The sequence below is a fragment of the Neovison vison genome, chromosome 1, assembly GCF_020171115.1.
Source record: "Neovison vison isolate M4711 chromosome 1, ASM_NN_V1, whole genome shotgun sequence".
Taxonomy (NCBI): domain Eukaryota; kingdom Metazoa; phylum Chordata; class Mammalia; order Carnivora; family Mustelidae; genus Neogale; species Neogale vison.
Window position 1 is genome coordinate 183,108,307 of NC_058091.1, and position 14,725 is coordinate 183,123,031.

At 42.7% G+C, this 14,725-nt stretch overlaps 1 protein-coding gene across 6 annotated transcripts in view; it reads left to right on the plus strand.

The window, feature by feature from the left end:
• EPB41L4A (erythrocyte membrane protein band 4.1 like 4A) overlaps positions 1-14,725 on the plus strand; it is a 257,238-nt gene that overhangs the window by 209,327 nt on the left and 33,186 nt on the right. For 5 of the 6 annotated variants that reach the window (XM_044264234.1, XM_044264239.1, XM_044264261.1 and 2 more), the window contains 4 exons: positions 772-855; positions 1,826-1,936; positions 10,615-10,662; positions 11,644-11,721. In XM_044264234.1, the coding sequence (XP_044120169.1) occupies positions 772-855; positions 1,826-1,936; positions 10,615-10,662; positions 11,644-11,721 (321 nt within the window). The remainder of the gene's footprint in view (positions 1-771; positions 856-1,825; positions 1,937-10,614; positions 10,663-11,643; positions 11,722-14,725) is intronic. The other variant, XM_044264248.1, reaches the window with a different exon arrangement.

The following is a 14,725-nucleotide window of genomic DNA, read 5'->3' on the forward strand; positions in this document are numbered from 1 at the left end:
TCCTCAAAAATCCAGGGTTAAATGTGAGTTAGAAATTAAGTAGCTCTATTTTTCCTGGGGCTGAGACTCTGGGGATGTGAGAAGTAATATATCTCCCCTCCTTCAGTGGAGGCCTGAGGCTTCTGATGAGTCCTTTCCTCTGTATCTCCCCATGTGTATCTAAAACAATTTGTTGAGATTGAATAACAGCTCAGTTATATTTACATTCTTCAGGCAGAAAGATGATACTAGGTCAGGAAATAGCATTTGGAAGTGCTTCTGAGTTGGAAGAATGAAGCCAAGATAGGGCGGAAGCTAGGGGCTAGGAAAGGTCGGTTTGGGTAGCCTGAACTTGTCCACGGCTGACCCACCTGCTCAGATTTAGACTGAAGTCCAGAGCTCAAAAGAAGGAGCCGGCCTCAGGAGCCCTCATACTCCAGCTTTCCTTCCTTGCCAGCTTTCTTTTTTTGCCTCTGCCCTTGCCATTGCTTCCTGTCCTGCAGATAGACTTGTCTTCCAAGTTTCCTAACAGTGGATGACCTGGCTTTTGTTGACTTAAAGCAGTAATACTAGGGAAAAAAGGTGGAGGGGAGCCTAAAAATACTTGCTGGAGATGTGAATTTTTTTAGGCAGTCACCTCCTACCCTTTTTAGAATGAGTCACGGGTATAAAAACACATTTTAAAACATTTGTTAAACAGTTTCACTGAAGAAGGAAATATGTGAGTGAACTTCCTTTTATTCTCCAGTTAATATATATTCCATGTTTTTTTTTTTCTTTTTTAAATCAAAGCTTTAAGAAAGCAAAGAGTGAAAACAGCCCTGATACCCAAAGAAGCAAATCTCATGCACCATGGGAAGACAACGGCCCCCAGAGGTAAAAAGAATCATTGTTTTTCTCATGGTGAACAGCAGAAATGGGATTAGCCATCACAACGCATTAAATAACGGAATCCAATTAAATAATGGAATCCAACTGCTTTGTGACTGGATGTTGCTAGCTGTGGACAAGGCAGTCAGATTCCTAAAATCAGCATGACCGAGAACTTTCGAAGTAGAAGTCAACAGGATGTATTCTAAGGTGAAACTTTCTCCTGGAAGACAGGAAAGAAGACCAGTGTGTATTAAGACACTACCTGGAATATTGTTACCATGGCTTAGAGTAAGAGAGTATATTTTTGAACTCTAAATGTCATATTGATGATAATCCCCTCTACTGTACAGTTCTTAAAAAACTATACTTGAAAAGTATATTTGAGGACTAATGAAGAACTTTATTCACAAAAATATCCATATATTTCGTTTCTATCTGTCCACAGCTACCAAACCAGCAACAGACCTGCATTATACCTTACTGACTTTAGAGTCATGGGGATCCCAGCTACCACGACCAGGGGTTCAAATCCTAACTGGCCACTTCTTAGCTCCTTTACTTGGGCCACTCAATTAAACATTCCGTATTTCCACTTTCTTTTCTGTCCCAGTGATTGTGGCTGATATGAAGATTTGCTAGGATAAGGAATATAAAGCTTTTAGCTCAGTCAGTGCATGGCATATGGTAAGTTTGTTGTATATGCAGATTGTTATTATTACCATCACTTGAGTGTTCCTTTCTTACCATGGAAGTCCAGTGACACAAATCCATTCCTGAAAGATAACGACTCTTAGGATCTGATTTGCCAGATCTTACCTCCATTTTCTTTCAGTAAATCTTGTCAGCAAAGAGAACTATGTGCCTGTGATCTAGTATATCCCTGAGGGGGCAAATACGTGTGTAGCCTGGGACTGGGCTGTCTGCTCCTTCAGGCCCTCTGTGGGCACTATTGACCCTTCTTTTTCCCCTGCAGTGGACTCTACCACTCTCCCAATGACCGCATGAAATCCCCGAAGTTCCCCTACACGCGCCGCCGAAACCCCTCCTGTGGGAGCGATGACTCTGTCCAGCCAACGAGGAGGAGGTGAGCTCAACGTAGCCCCTTGGTTTTTAATTTGCAACAGAACGTCTGGGTCCCAGTCACAGTTCTGTCACAAGTTATTCTCATAATATGACTGTCCTCCCAAGATAACAGAAAGCTTACTTTTTTTTTTGAGATAAAATGAGTTAGGCATCCTGAAGCATTTCTGTTTAAACAACCTAAATTTCAGAGAATAATTTCTTAAAATACTGGTAGAAACTTGCTCCCTGTATGGCACTTAAGACGGATAAGTTAAAAAAAAAAAGCTTAGGTATCTATTTTAACAATTTATATTATATAGTATATATAATGTGTATTGCATTAGTGATATATTTTTATATATCAAAGATACTAAATATGCTTATCTGAGAAGATAAAATTATAGGTAAATCTTAGCTCAGGCTTAGCACTCTGTTCTCCAGACTGTTTTGCATAAACTTGAGTAAAACCCCTTTCAAAACACAGGAAAAATGGATCCTGTTACGTTTTACCCAGCAGGTCAGGTTGTTTTGTGATTATATTTGAATGTACTTAATTTAAAAAAAAGTCCATATGTAGAAGTTTTGGACTTTCTAAAAAGCCGTCTGGGAAATGTGACAGGTGCGAGAGAAGAAGACCTAGAAATGACTAACCAGTGAAATTCATTTCATTCCTACTTTACAGAGACTGTTTTACTTTGAGTACCTACATACTGGTATTTTGTAAGTGACTTTTCTAATTATGACACGTTCATGTCATGTTCTCAGATAACCATCAATATCACTGTGGATCAGGGAGACAGAAGCCTTTCTTTCTTCTCTGCCCTTATTGATACTTACTTGCTGGTTCATCCTTGGTTCATTTCCTTTGGCTTCTTCCAGTTTCCCTGAGTCATGTTCCCCAGCTTTCTCAAGGTACAGCTTCACCGAAATCCTTTGATGGTTAAGGAGACAAAGGTCAGCAACACCTTCCCCTCCTAGTTCTGAAAAGGAGGAGCTAAATCATGAGCACTGGTGATTAGACAGAACAAAGGGATAATAGTTGACATTCATTATGTTTCAAGTTCTGAGCAAAATTGCATGCTATATATTATGGAACCTCATAATAAATTTGTGGAAAATGGCCTTTATCATTTAACCAGTAGTCATTTCCACCAGAGAGGGATTAAAGTGAGGAATTGTATGCAAGTTTGAGTAGCTCTGGAGGAACTAAAGGCAGGGAGGTGCACCCTGAGATCTGGATGCTGTACTGGTTCTGGGCTGGCAGGACGAAGGCTTTTTCCGCCTTGGAGCTAGCCTTCATGAATCTGTGCTTGCTGCTGGCATTGCTATGGGAACTGCTGATGTAGCAAATACTCTTGCTACCCCTGCCAGAGGAGCCACCTCTGTAGCTAATGCTGGGGGCTTCTACTGCTCAGGAATGCCAGAGTGAATGCCATAGCTATGTCAGAAGCAAACTTGCCTCCCCTTCGCTCTTGCCTTCAGATCTCACCTGAGTGCCTCTCTAAGTGGAACCCAGCGGGCAAAGGAATCTGAGAAAATGTAGTTTCAGACTTCAGTCTTGACAAAACAGGGGAGATTATTGATGGGTTTGGGATGGGGCTGCGTACCAGTGTAAAGTGGAAAGCCCTTGGCCTCAATGACAAAAGGAGGCTGGGGGATGCAGGTAGCTGTCCTGTGTGATTGGAATCCAGATCTGTACATCTGTAAAAGGCAGGGATAATAAATCATCATTTAAACAGAGAGGGAGAAAGATTTCCTGCCCTCCCTATTAAGGATTGGTTCAACTGGACAACACTTAAAACCCAGGCAATACCACAATACCCAGGAATACTTTAAAATACATTTGTGTGTGTGTGTGTTTGGGGGGGTGGGGCAAGGTTAGTGGGAATCACTACATATTTTAAGAATTTGGCACTTCATGATTATTGTTAAATAGGTATGTTTCTCTAGTTTCAGGTTCTTCATTACTAGCATACTTTGACCTCATTCCCTAAGTAATATAATTGTACATTTTGAGCAGATGGTCATTTTGATTTACTCGGAAATGAATTTATCAAGTTTTGCTAAAATAGACCAAAACTTACATTAGTTTTTTCCCCAACTGGGTTTCCCAAACCCTGTAGTTTTTAGAAAGATTGTAAATATAAGATCACATTTGTATTGTGTAAAGATGAGTCTTAACTGTCCCGTGGAGAAACAGTGGAAAAGAGAAATAGGGGAAAGAGAGACCTGGGGCTACCATGTGAGTCCTGGCAAAGGCTAATGGGAGCTTGGGCCAAGGTGGTGATGTGGAGATTTTAAGGAAGTGGATGGTTTTGAGACCTGTTTGGAGGTAAAATCAATAGGGCTGGGAGGTTTGAAATAGTTTGGAGTATATACATTTTGAAATCTAGCCTTAATGGCTTCTATATTGAGACACATTTTTGTGTGTGTTGGCTTCCTGTGAAATACAGATGAGTAATTGTGGGGAGTAGACACAGGATCCTTTCATTGGCACAGTCCAGGGAAAAGCCTGTTTTGATTTACAGGGAAGAGAATCTTTTTGTCCGAGCAGCCATAGAGCCTTCTGTCTGGTTATGTGTATCACTGGAAAGGTCTTTTATTGGGCATGCGTGTTTTGAGGAAACCAGCCCTTGCTACATGCTGGCAAAGAAGAGCTAAATCTCATTCTTTGTTCCTTTCTACTGTAAATGCCCTCTGAATGTCCCTGTCCCTTTCAGTCTGGCTTTATCTTCACAGGTATTTCCCTTGTCCTGGAGGCACAAATCCCTGCATGGCTGGGGTAACTCTGACATTTAAAACAGATTTGTCAGCACCATGAAAGAATCTCAAGGACTTAAATTTGATAATAGGAAATTCTATTTTGTAATGGATGCCAGAATAACGTGTGTTTTGCAAAAGATACGGAATTTTATATTTTGCCAGTTGTTTGTCATTAGATGGGTACATCTTTCAAATTCTGGCTGAGTTTACAACACCGATCCTTAACCTTTTTGGGTGACAGAACTCTGAAAATCTGATGAAAGGTTGGATCATTCCTTAGGGGGAGAAAGGTACATAATTAAATAAACATACACACTTTCATAAAATTTTCATGGTTCATGGAGACCCTGAAGCCTGCTTGTTTAAACATTCCTGTTCTAGAAAAAGCAACCCAGCCTACTTACTTTTAGTACAATTTATTTTCACCCCTATGCATCTCTATACTCAGAAATGTTTATTGAGTGCCTCCTTCATGCAGGCACTGTTAAACAGCACTGGAGAAAGTTTTTGCCCTTTAGGAGTTTACAGTTTGTTGGGGAAGAAATATATGAATCTTGCAAATGCATGAGTACTTAGAAATTTATATATAGAGAGAGTTATGTGGTGCTTAGGGGAACTAAAAAAAATTACTGAAACCTAACATGCACACAGAAAAGTACACATGTCCTAAGAATAACTGCTTGATAACGTTTGCCATTCAAGTACATGTATTACTGGCACCATGATGGGAAGTTTTGCTGTGTTGCTGAGTTAAGGAGGTCAGGGAAAGGTTCTCAGGCTGGATGCCTGGGCTGGAATTTGAGACAAGAAGAGGCAAAGAGGTGGAGGAGCTAACATGTGCAGAGGCCTCGGGGTGGAAAGAGTAGGGAACATTCATGAGAAGGATAAATGAGTCCAGAGAGAAGCACCTGGTAGAACACCTGAGCCTTGTTGAGGATTTGGGTTGTTAGACCCAGTAGTTTTTAGAAGCATGTGAATACAAGATCACATTTGTATTGTGTAAAGATGAGCCTTATTGTCCTGTGGAGAAAAGGTAGAGAAGAAGAGAAGTAGGGGAAAGAGAGACCTAGGGCTACCATGTGAGTCCTGGCAAAGGCTAATGGGAGCTTGGGCCAAGGTGGTGATGTGGTGATTCAAGGAAGTGGATGGTTTTGAGATCTGTTGGGAGGTAAAATCAATAGGGCTGGGAGGTTTGATATGATGGGTGAAGGAGTGACTGATGTCAGGGATAAAATCCAGGCTTGAAGTGTGATGCACTGAAGTAATAATCACCGGGAAATGACAAGCTTGAAAGGGACAACTGTGAGTGGTTTTTGGTCTGTTGCGTTTGTGGTGTCTTTGCAAAGAAGTCGAAGTGCAAGAATCACATGGGTTGTTGGATATAAGTCTGGAGCTAGATTGGCTATTGGCTAAAATATAAATTTCATAAAGATGTAAATTGAAATATGAAACAGAAGGGAGGCTGTCTAGGTAGATAGAATGCAAAGACCAAGCCCTTGACAGACCTGGGAGAAACTCCAGCATTTATTCGGCTTGGTTGAGGAGAATTACCTTCAGAGGAAATTACTTGTAGAGAAAAGAGAAGGAGAAATTTTGGCCACAGGGAGGAAAAAACATCTAGAGTGAAAATCTGCTTACTAAAGAGCTCCCTTTCTTCTTCATTCCCAGAATGCTAGAAGCCAGATAGGTATCTCCCAAGCAGGAGATCAGAGAATCTCACTATGAGAAAAACAGATACAATAGAAGAGACATAAAGATACCAACTTTTAAAGGATTGTCCAGTGAAATAGTTGAGACTGCCCATATTTCTTTGCTCCACACTGCAGCGAAGCCATCAGTTAACATTCTCTGCACCATCCAGAGGGCTCCAGTCCTTCTAGTGCCGAATTCTTAAATACAAAGAGAGAGCCGTAATCACTTGGCATGTGAAGATAGCTTCTGTTTGGAAAGACAGAGACTGAAACAGACAATGAGCAGTGTGTATGTGTGTGTGTACTCATAGGAAATAGAGACAATATAAGAAACATGTTACAAAGGTATAATTGTCTTTTAAAAAAAAAGATTTATTTATTTATTTGAGAGATAGCATGACCTCAGGGGAGGGGCAGAAGGAGAGGGAGAGCAGATTCCCCACTGAGCAGGAAGCCCGTGAGGGGCTCCATCCCAAGACCCTGGGATCATGACCTGAGCTCAAGGCAGACGCTTAACAGACTGGGCCACCCAGGTGCTCCAAATGTATAATTATCCTGAGGGGAAAAAAAAAATTGATATCCAAAGAGAAGAATAAGTAGACTTAAAATTCCTGTAGCAGAATTTAAAATAATTAGTAGAAGGTTTGGAAGATCATCTCCAAGGTAGAACAAAAATAAAACAGATATGTGTAACATAAGGATAAGCAGTTATCAAACTTGGATATCAAACATTTGAGTAATGAAATCTCCAAGGAAAAAATGCAGAAGAGGAAAGTATTAAAGAAGTAGTACAAGAAAATGTCCCAGACTGAATGATCAAACGTTGTAGAGAGAAGCTAAGGAGGATTTGATATAATAGACTGGAAAATTAGATCCAGACCAAGAGCCATTACCATCACATTTCAAAACATTATAGGTTAAGGGAGAATTTTAAAACTTCGAGGAAGGGAGGGATATGAGAGAAAAAAGTTCATAAACAAACGTCGGCAAACCAGAATGGCGGCCTTGGGCTCCTTAACAGCAACATCAGAGAAAGAAGATGAGCATTGCCTTCAAAATGCTGAGGGGAGATTCTTTTCAGTGTAGGATTCTAAGTCCAGATAAACCATAATTACATGAGTCAAAGATATTTTGAGAAATTCCAGGTCTCAAAAAAAAAAAAACCAAAAAAAGTACCTGCCATGTAGACTTTCTCTGTTAACAGCTAGAAGGTACATTCCTCCAAAACCAAGACTAGCAGTCATGAGAACTGGAAATATGGGATCCTTTTCCAAAGAGGCAGAAGGAATTCCCTGGATGATGGCGAAGGGAGTAATCGAAGTGACATTTGTGCAGAGGTTCTAGGGAACAGACCATCCAGGGTTCCAGGAAAGCTATCAGTGGAACTTGTAGATTACCTAAGTATTCTCCCATCTCAGGAGGACTTCTGCAGCTCTCAGAGTTTGGATGAAGAAATTAGTGATAAAACAAGGTAAACTTGGGGCACCTGGGTGGCTCAGTGGGTTGAGCCTCTGCCTTCAGCTCAGGTCATGATCTCGGGATCCTGGGATCGAGCCCTGCATTGGTCTCTCTCTGCTCAGTGGGAAGCCTACTTCCCCCTCTCTCTCTGCCAGCCTCTCTGCCTACTTGTGATCTCTCTCCCTCTGTCAAATAAATAAATAAAATCTTAAAAACAAAACTAAACAAGGAAAACTAAGCAACCTAAAGGTGCATTAGAAAACTAGGCAATTGTTATCTTTAAGTATAAAACCTGTATAAGAATGGAATTGTGGGGGCACCTGGGTGGCTCAGTGGGTTAAAGGCTCTGCCTTCGGATCAGGTCATGATCCCAGGGTCCTGGGATGGAGCCCCACATCTGGCTGTCTGCTCCGCAGGGAGCCTGCTTCCTCCTCTCTCTCTCTCTCTCTGCTTACTTGTGATCTCTGTCTGTCAAATAAATAAATAAAATCTTTAAGAAAAAAAAAAAGAATGGAATTGTGTTCCTTAAATGCTATAGAGATCATCTGTGAAAATACATAATTGTGTTTATACTAAGTAAAAATTATCGAAAAATTTGGTGTAAAGACAGAGAGGCCTGTCAACATTATATTGTTTGATATAAGTGTGTTTGAGAAATGAGGAAATGTCAGTCATGATGATGGCATTTAATAGCCATGTCTGCCCAATCCATGTGAAGGCACATATATTAAAGGGTGAAGAAATGGAGACAAGGGGCTTAGGCACCTCTCTCAAGAAGTTTGATGCTTTCAAAGAGAGAGGAGAGACTGGGAAAAAAATGAAGGGGGATATGGAATCCAGCAGACGTGTGTGTGTGTGTGTGTGTGTGTATTTGAGAGTGAGAGAGCATGAGCAGTGGGGAGGGGCAGAGGGAGAGGGAGAAGGAGACTCCCCGCTGGGCAGAGAGCCCCACACAGGGCTCAGTCCCAGGACCCCAAGTTCATGACCTGAGCTGAAGATAGACATTTAACTTATGGAGCTACCCAGGCGCCCCATGCCTGTGTGTGCTTAAATAGTAGAAACTTGGTAATGTGAAAAGCTGGTGAAAGAATTTTTATATGGACAAATTGAATATATCTGAGAGGTAGAAGGGTGGTTACTGAAAGTCACTGAGAAGGTAAGAGGTGATGGGACCCAGACAACACAGGAGGAGCGACTGACCTTAGCTATAAGGACAGATCTGTAAATAACACAGAAGGAGATGTAGGCAAGTGTTATTTTTGGTAACAGGAAGATGAAAGAGTTGCCATCTGATGGCTACGTTTTCTTTGGAAGGAGAAAACAAAGTCAGTGGCTGATGCAGAGGGACCGGTGTATCAGAGGGTTTTGAGGTAAAAAGAGTCGGAAATCGCTTTGCAGAGTGAGAGTACTTAGATCAGAGAAAGGTGGTAGGATGTTGTGGAGTCACATGAAGTTTGTGAACATGGATTTGTAGTATAAGTAACGTGCCCTTTTGTGTAACTCCCCCTGGCACCACTCAGCCAGCTGCTGAAGGCTGGCTCAGAGAACCTGAATAGTTTGACTTACCTATGCGTGGGATCTTGCCAGAAATACCGAACCCAAAAACAGAGAATTGGAGGAAGTTTTGAGTACTGGCGTACAGGTTATCAAAATGGCGTAAATCTCAGTTGAGTCAGGGAGGAAACGGAGAAAGGCCGAGAGGAGTGGATGAAAATTAGCAAGGTCAGTGAGCAAACAGTTCTGTTGAGGTCAAAGAAAGGCAGAAGGGGCGAAGTGGAAATAAGCAATAATAATTGCAGCTAATAGTTATTGGTTGCTTCAGTGAGCCAGGTCCTGCTCTGTGCATTTTAAATGTATTAATTCATTTTATCCTCATATCATAACAATCCTTTGTGGGAGGTTCCATGAAAACAAGCACTTAGCCAAGAAGTAATTTGTTGAAATCACATACCTTTTTGGTGGGGAGGGGAGGGGACCCACCTTCAGGTTGTCTGGCTCTAGAGCCCGCATGTTTTTTGTTTTTAAAGAGTTTATTTATGTATTTGACAGAGAGAGAGAGAGAGATCACAAGTAGGCAGAGCAACAGGCAGAGAGAGAGGGGGAAGCAGGCTCCCTGCCAAGCAGAGAGCCTGATGCGGGGCTCGATACCAGGACCCTGAGATCCAGACCTGAGCTGAAGGCAGAGGCTTAACCCACTGAGCCACCCAGGTGCCCCAGAGCCTGCATGTTTAAACCAAGATGCTCCATCAAATCTGTTCAGGAGCATGAACAGGAAGGGGAAGAGATGGTGGCCAGAGACCAACATGTTTGTAACCACATGGTGGTTACAGATGATAAAGTCCCAAGTGTGGCCATAATGTGGTCTGCTAAGTTACTGTGAAGAGGTTATGAGAGAAATGGTCAAGGGCCTTGGAGGCCAGGGTGTTGGGAAGAGCATGCAAGTGAGAGCTGGTGTCAGTCCGATTATGGCAGAACTTAACTTGGCAGATCACAGACGTAGGAACTGCAGAACATCCCATCATTGGGTGAATCATACCATACAGACATGCTGTGCACTATGGCTGGTAGACTGTTTGCAGCCTCCTTGAGCTTGTTGGCTTTTAGAGGCCAGTTGGTGATGTGTTCTACTTCTGAGACTCGGCATATTGTGTGATTTAAATGTTTGTCGAATGAACGAATACAAAACAGATATGTAGGAATTGAAGTGAAACTCATTTTGCTGTGCTTTCCTTAGGCAATGGATAATTCTCTATTTACTTTAATATCTTCATTTATTTGTTTTCTATAGGAAAGCCCATAACAGTGGTGAAGACTCAGATCTAAAACAAAGGAGGAGGTAAAAACATAAAAATGGAAGGAGGGTCGGGGAGAAGGAAGAAGGATCAATCAGAGTGGGGGTTGTTGTTGTTAGTGACAGCTTTAAGATCATTATGAAAGAATTAACTTGGAGATACCAGCTTTGGCTTCATTTGGTTCCCAGTCTTCCATTCTGTAGGATCCTTAACAATTTCTCTCTTTTTTTTTTCCGGCTTCTTTGTATCTTAGAGGAACGGCCTTGGTTATCTACTGCTACAATAAAACCACCCCAAAACTTAGTGGCTTAAAGCCACCATATATATGTTGTGTGTTTCTGTTGATCGAACAGTCTAGTTTTGCTAGTCTCATATGAAACTGCAGTCAGAGGGCACCTGGGGCTGGAATATTCAAGAGGCCCCTCTCTCTCTCTTGTTTGATGTCTTGGCAAAATGGTGGGAAGCGTTAGACTTCTCTCTCTCTTGGTGGTCCCTCCACCTGGTTCTCGGCTTCTTGAGATGGCAGCCAGGAGGACGCAGGAGCGGCCCGCTCGGTGAACAGATAGATAGTTTGGGACCTGGCAGAGTATAGCCCCTCCACGTCATTCTGTTAATAAAGTCCGTCACAGCTCCAGTGCTAATTGGGGGGAGGGGAAATAAACTCTACCTCCGTTGATATGGGGCGGGGGTGTGACAGGACTCGGTGCTCAAATTTAGTCCACTGCAGGGGTGTAGAGCTTTGCCATGGCAGATTTTGTTGGAAGTGCTTGATTTTGTGGTCTTTTTGGGGAGCGTGGTGACATTTGCCCTAATCTGCTTTCACATGTCTGTGGACTCATTCAGATGTCTGACTGAATCGAGGATCACTGACTGAGGGAGGGATAATAACTGCTACTGATGTTTGCATTAGTCACTTTATTGCAAAATTCCATCCGAAGAACTAAAGTGAATCTTTCTGAAATTTTTTATTTGTCATAAATGTGGTGTTTTTTTTTTTTCTTTTGTTCTTCTCATTTTGTCTTCAGGTCACGCTCACGCTGTAACACGAGCAGTGGTAGTGAATCAGAAAATTCTAATAGAGAACACCGGAAAAAGAGAAACAGGTAATATTTGATACTGTAGTTATCTGGAACTCCAAAATCAGGGGTTGCTGGTGGTGGTAGAAGCTGTGTATCCTATTTCTTTTTCCTTTTCTCTCTCTCTCTCTTTTTTTTTCTCTTCCCTTTCCCTCCCCACCTCACCCCTCTCCTTCCCTCCCCTTCCCTCCCCTTCCTTCTTTCCTTCCTTCCTTTAGGATTTTATTTATTTACTTGGCAGAGAGAGAGGGAGAAAGAGAGAGCCTGTGCGCGTGAGCTCACAAGCAGGGGGAGCGGCAGGCAGAGGGAGAGGGAGAAGCAGGCTCCCCACTGAGCAGGGAGCCCGATGTAGGGCTCAGTCCCGGACCCCAAGATCATAACCTGAGCCAAAGGCAGACACTTAACCAACTGAGCCACCCAGGCGCCCCTGTGCATCCTATTTCTTAAGTCTGATTTTCTCATCTGTGTTTAAGAAGGAATCTGGCACTGTTTTTTTTATCTTTATAATAAGATGATTAAATAACTTGACAACGAGGGTCCCTTCTTATTAATTAAAAAAAAAAAAAGATGATCTGTATTTAGGTACAATGTGTAGTGACTTTGTCTAAGGATGGTAAGAAATGTGACCATTCTAGAGGGATTTCTCCCTGAAGGACCTTTTAACGTGACATTACTTATTTTGTCCAGCCCAAACCAAGAGACTTCATGTTTCCTAGATTTCATGGTCTTAGCCTTATTCGTGTACATGAACATATGTGAGAGAGCACCGTGCTGGGAGTGAGACGGATTGGGTTGCTGGTTGTCCCAGTTTCCCCCTCTTTCTTTCTTTTCTTTCTTTTCTTTTCTTTTCTTTTCTTTTCTTTTCTTTCTTTCTTTCTTTCTTTCTTTCTTTCTTTCTTTCTTTCTTTCTTTCTTTCTTTCGTTTTTGTTTTTCAAGATTTTATTTATTTATTTGACAGAGACAGACACAGTGAGAGAGGGAACACAAGTCGGGGGAGTGGGAGAGGGAAAGCAGGCTTTCCACGAAGCAGGGAGCCTGATGTGGGGCTCCTTCCCAGGACCCTGGGATCATGACCTGAGCTGAGGGCAGACGCTTAACGACTGAGCCACCCAGGAGCCCCTGGTCATCCCAGTTTCTAACTTAGTCATTCTCAACCGGGGGCAATTCTGTCTTGCCCCTCCACTCTCTGAGGATGTTTGGCCATGTTTTTGAGACTCTTGATTGTCACAGTTGTGTAGGTGTTGGTGGGTATCCTGCAGTGCACAGGTCACCCAAGAAGTATCTGGTCCAAGAGATGTCAGTAGTGCCACTGCTGAGAAACCCGTTCCCACCTGATGTGGAGTGCTGGCCTGCTTACTTTGTTTTCCTGGGTCGTCTTTTTCCCTTCTGTAAAGTGAGGCAGCCTGAGGAGATAATCTCCGAGGTCCTTCTCCTGTACTTGGAGCCCCGTGCTTGGCACACACTGAATTGGCCTGCCTGACGATAAAGCCTGTGTAACAATAGCCCAGACAGCATTGTGATTGTGAGTCGTTTTCTTAGGAAAGCTTTCTCTGTGGAGCCTTCCTCCGGGCTGGAGCCACACGAGAGAGGGGTGAGATCTCAGTGTGTTAGGACACCTTTCTCAAGGAAATGCTGACAGTTTCTTCATTTGTAAAAACACAGGTGTGGAGGGTAACTTTTCCCTCAGGTACCCTCTTCCTGCTGTAAAATTCAGCATCTGCATAAACCACACGAAACAAAGCAAAGAAGGAATAACAGATTTTTCCTCCTGTTTGCACTTACTGATCAAGCCAGTCTGTTTCTGTTTTGCTTGTTGTATTCTAAGTTGTGATCATATATGCTTCAAGTCTCAACTTCTCGGAAGGTGGCTTGTTTAACACCATTGTCTCTTGGGGTCAGAAGTGCTCATGGTGCCATTCGCTGCTCTTACAAAGCACTGGTTGCCAGCAAAACCTTAAGCAGCCTGTTTTTGATCCAGTTTCTAATCCAGTTTGAATGTTCCTCATACGTGTTTTCTCCCTCACCAGTTTCTCCCTTTGCCCTCCCCAAACGATTTTGTAGATTGGCTTTCTTTATAGTGTATTAGTGGTGTTTTTGAGAGTGGTGATGGTTCTGAATGTTGACATGCCAATGTACTTTGTAAGGCTATTAATGAGAAATCACTTTCAAAACACACTCTGACCCAAAGGCTTTCAAACTCATTTATTTTACCTGTAGAAATACTGCCCGAGGGTTACATACATTGCCTGTGTCTATAGAAGATGAGGTCTAGGGTGTAGCAAAACCTGGGCAGAGGGAAAAATATGTCTTCCATTTCCATTCTCCATTCCTGAAAATTCTGGTGCAGAGGTGACAGTGCGCGGGGAAGGAGGGGGGCAGACACATTATTTCGTCTGTGGACGCTGAGTCCTCATTATGTTCTGTTACCGCTCACCCCTTCGTCCCATTATTATAGCTTTTTAGATTTTGCCGGAGCCCATTCAGTTCACATCAGAGATCTGAATATTTAAATGGCACCTCTTCTGACAGTCCCAATATGTCTTCTGTCTGTGATGAAGGGTTGTTTCCTCATGTCTGACTTCCAACTTGTTTAAAAAACTTCTTTTTGGGGGAGAGGATGCATTTTTTTCAGCCTCATCCTGCCTTATCTCAGCCAATAGTGTGACACAGCCAAGCTCTCAGCAGCAGCCTTTGTGCTGTTATTAAAGGAACTGGGTAACTCTAGAATGGGGCAGACTGAATCCTGGACATGCTGGTGTTCTCCTTCCTGCCAGCCAAGTCTCTCAGGTCACCCCAATACTCGATTACCTCTGAAACCAGAGCCCGCACCTGACCCTCCCTGCCTTCCTGTCTCCCTGTGGGAGCTGTAGCCGGGGGCAGCAGGGAACAGACTGTGCAGCATTGGTTTTTGAACATTCCTCGAAGCCTCTGGTGTGTCCAGTAGAACTGCGGACAGACCCAGATTTACTCCTTTGGAGATTGTGTGTGATCTTTGTAGTTTTTGGGGTAGTGTTCCCTTTGTCATTCCTT